The sequence below is a fragment of the Euprymna scolopes genome, chromosome 7 (genome assembly GCF_053919585.1).
Source record: "Euprymna scolopes isolate OS-2025 chromosome 7, ASM5391958v1, whole genome shotgun sequence".
In the NCBI taxonomy this organism is placed as follows: domain Eukaryota; kingdom Metazoa; phylum Mollusca; class Cephalopoda; order Sepiida; family Sepiolidae; genus Euprymna; species Euprymna scolopes.
In genome coordinates this window covers 77,803,840-77,805,136 of record NC_136488.1, presented here as the reverse complement: position 1 = coordinate 77,805,136, position 1,297 = coordinate 77,803,840, and the positions used below count along the sequence as shown (strand labels likewise).

The 1,297-nt window shown below is 34.8% G+C and overlaps 1 protein-coding gene across 1 annotated transcript; it reads right to left on the bottom strand.

Moving 5' to 3' along the window:
* Positions 1-359: 359 nt before the first annotated feature.
* LOC145280287 (zinc finger MYM-type protein 6-like) lies at positions 360-1,043 on the bottom strand. The gene has a single exon (XM_080132060.1). The coding sequence runs from the start codon at positions 1,041-1,043 to the stop codon at positions 360-362; it is 684 nt and encodes a 227-aa protein (XP_079988186.1).
* Positions 1,044-1,297: the final 254 nt, after the last annotated feature.

The window sequence follows — 1,297 nt, the reverse complement described above, 5'->3', positions numbered from 1 at the left end:
AGAGACTTCATTTAACTTACGGAAGATCCACCTAAGATAGTGTATATTTTTCTTTTGAGCTTGAATTTCGATAGCTAAGTCTGACTGTCCTTCTGTTTGTAGGAATACAACTATTGCATTAAATAAGTTTACAAATCTTTGCAAACAGTTGCCTTTGGATAGCCACCGGACATCGGTATGCAAAAGGAGTCTTATATATTGTTCGTCAGTATCAACACAAAATTTTCGAAAAAGACGGTCACATTTACTGTTAGATTTGATTTTGTTTATTGTTTTTATAACAGTATTCATTGACTGATTTAGAATAGGGCTTAAATTTTTGGCCATGAGTTGATGCCTATGTAGCACACAGTGTATAGCTAAAATATCGGGGCACAGCTTTTAAAAAAAAAGAAATACACCCTTTGTCTTCCCACCATAGCCATTGCACCATCAGTAGCACATGAAACTAGATTTTTAGTATATGGAATATCTTTTTCTTCAAAAAAAGTTTTCACAGGAGAAAATATGGAAGCGCCTGTAGTGTCAGTCTCCAACAGTTTTACAAACAATAAATCCTCTTGTAATGCACAATTATTATCAAAATATCGGAAATATCCCATTAAAAGAGCCTTATTGTCAACAACAGTACTTTCGTCGATTTGAATGGAAAAGTTTGTAGTTTTCAATCTTTGAATTAGTACGTCTTCGATATAATCTGACATTTCATCAATTCTCCTACGGATAGAATCATTACTCAAAGGTATTGCCTTAATGATGGATGAAGGATCTTGATTCATAATTTCTGTTATTACTGCTTCTACCGCAGGCTTAATAATCTTTTCAGCTGCCGTATGTGAGCTACCTGTTTTCGCAATAATTTCAGCAATTTTGTAGGAGGCAATTAGTCCACCGTCATTAATTTTTGTCTGCTTCTTAAATAATGAAATCAAAGTACTACGACTTTCTAACGCAGATTTCAATTCCTGAAAATATTCGATAGGCTTAATGACTTTATCGGGGTGTTTTCTTCTCATGTGGTCTGAAAGCCGAGAGGGTTTCATGGCTTAATTGGATAAAGATTGATGACACAAGAGGCAAAAGGGCTGCTTTGGGTCTGTAGAGTTTTTGATAAATCCATATTGTAAGTACCCATCGATATACTGTCGACACTTCTTTTTTGCCGAGCTTGCCATAAAAAATAAGGGTGCGAGCTGTAATAAACTAGCGTATGGTCGCAAGAAAAAAATACGGACAAATTGAGTGAGATTAAATTATTTTTATTCTCACCACAAAGCAAAACGTTGTTTGTTTGTTT

Excerpts from the sequence above, each read along its gene's own strand:
- LOC145280287 (XM_080132060.1), bottom strand. The coding sequence starts at position 1,043 with ATGAAACCCTCTCGGCTTTCAGACCACATGAGAAGAAAACACCCCGAT.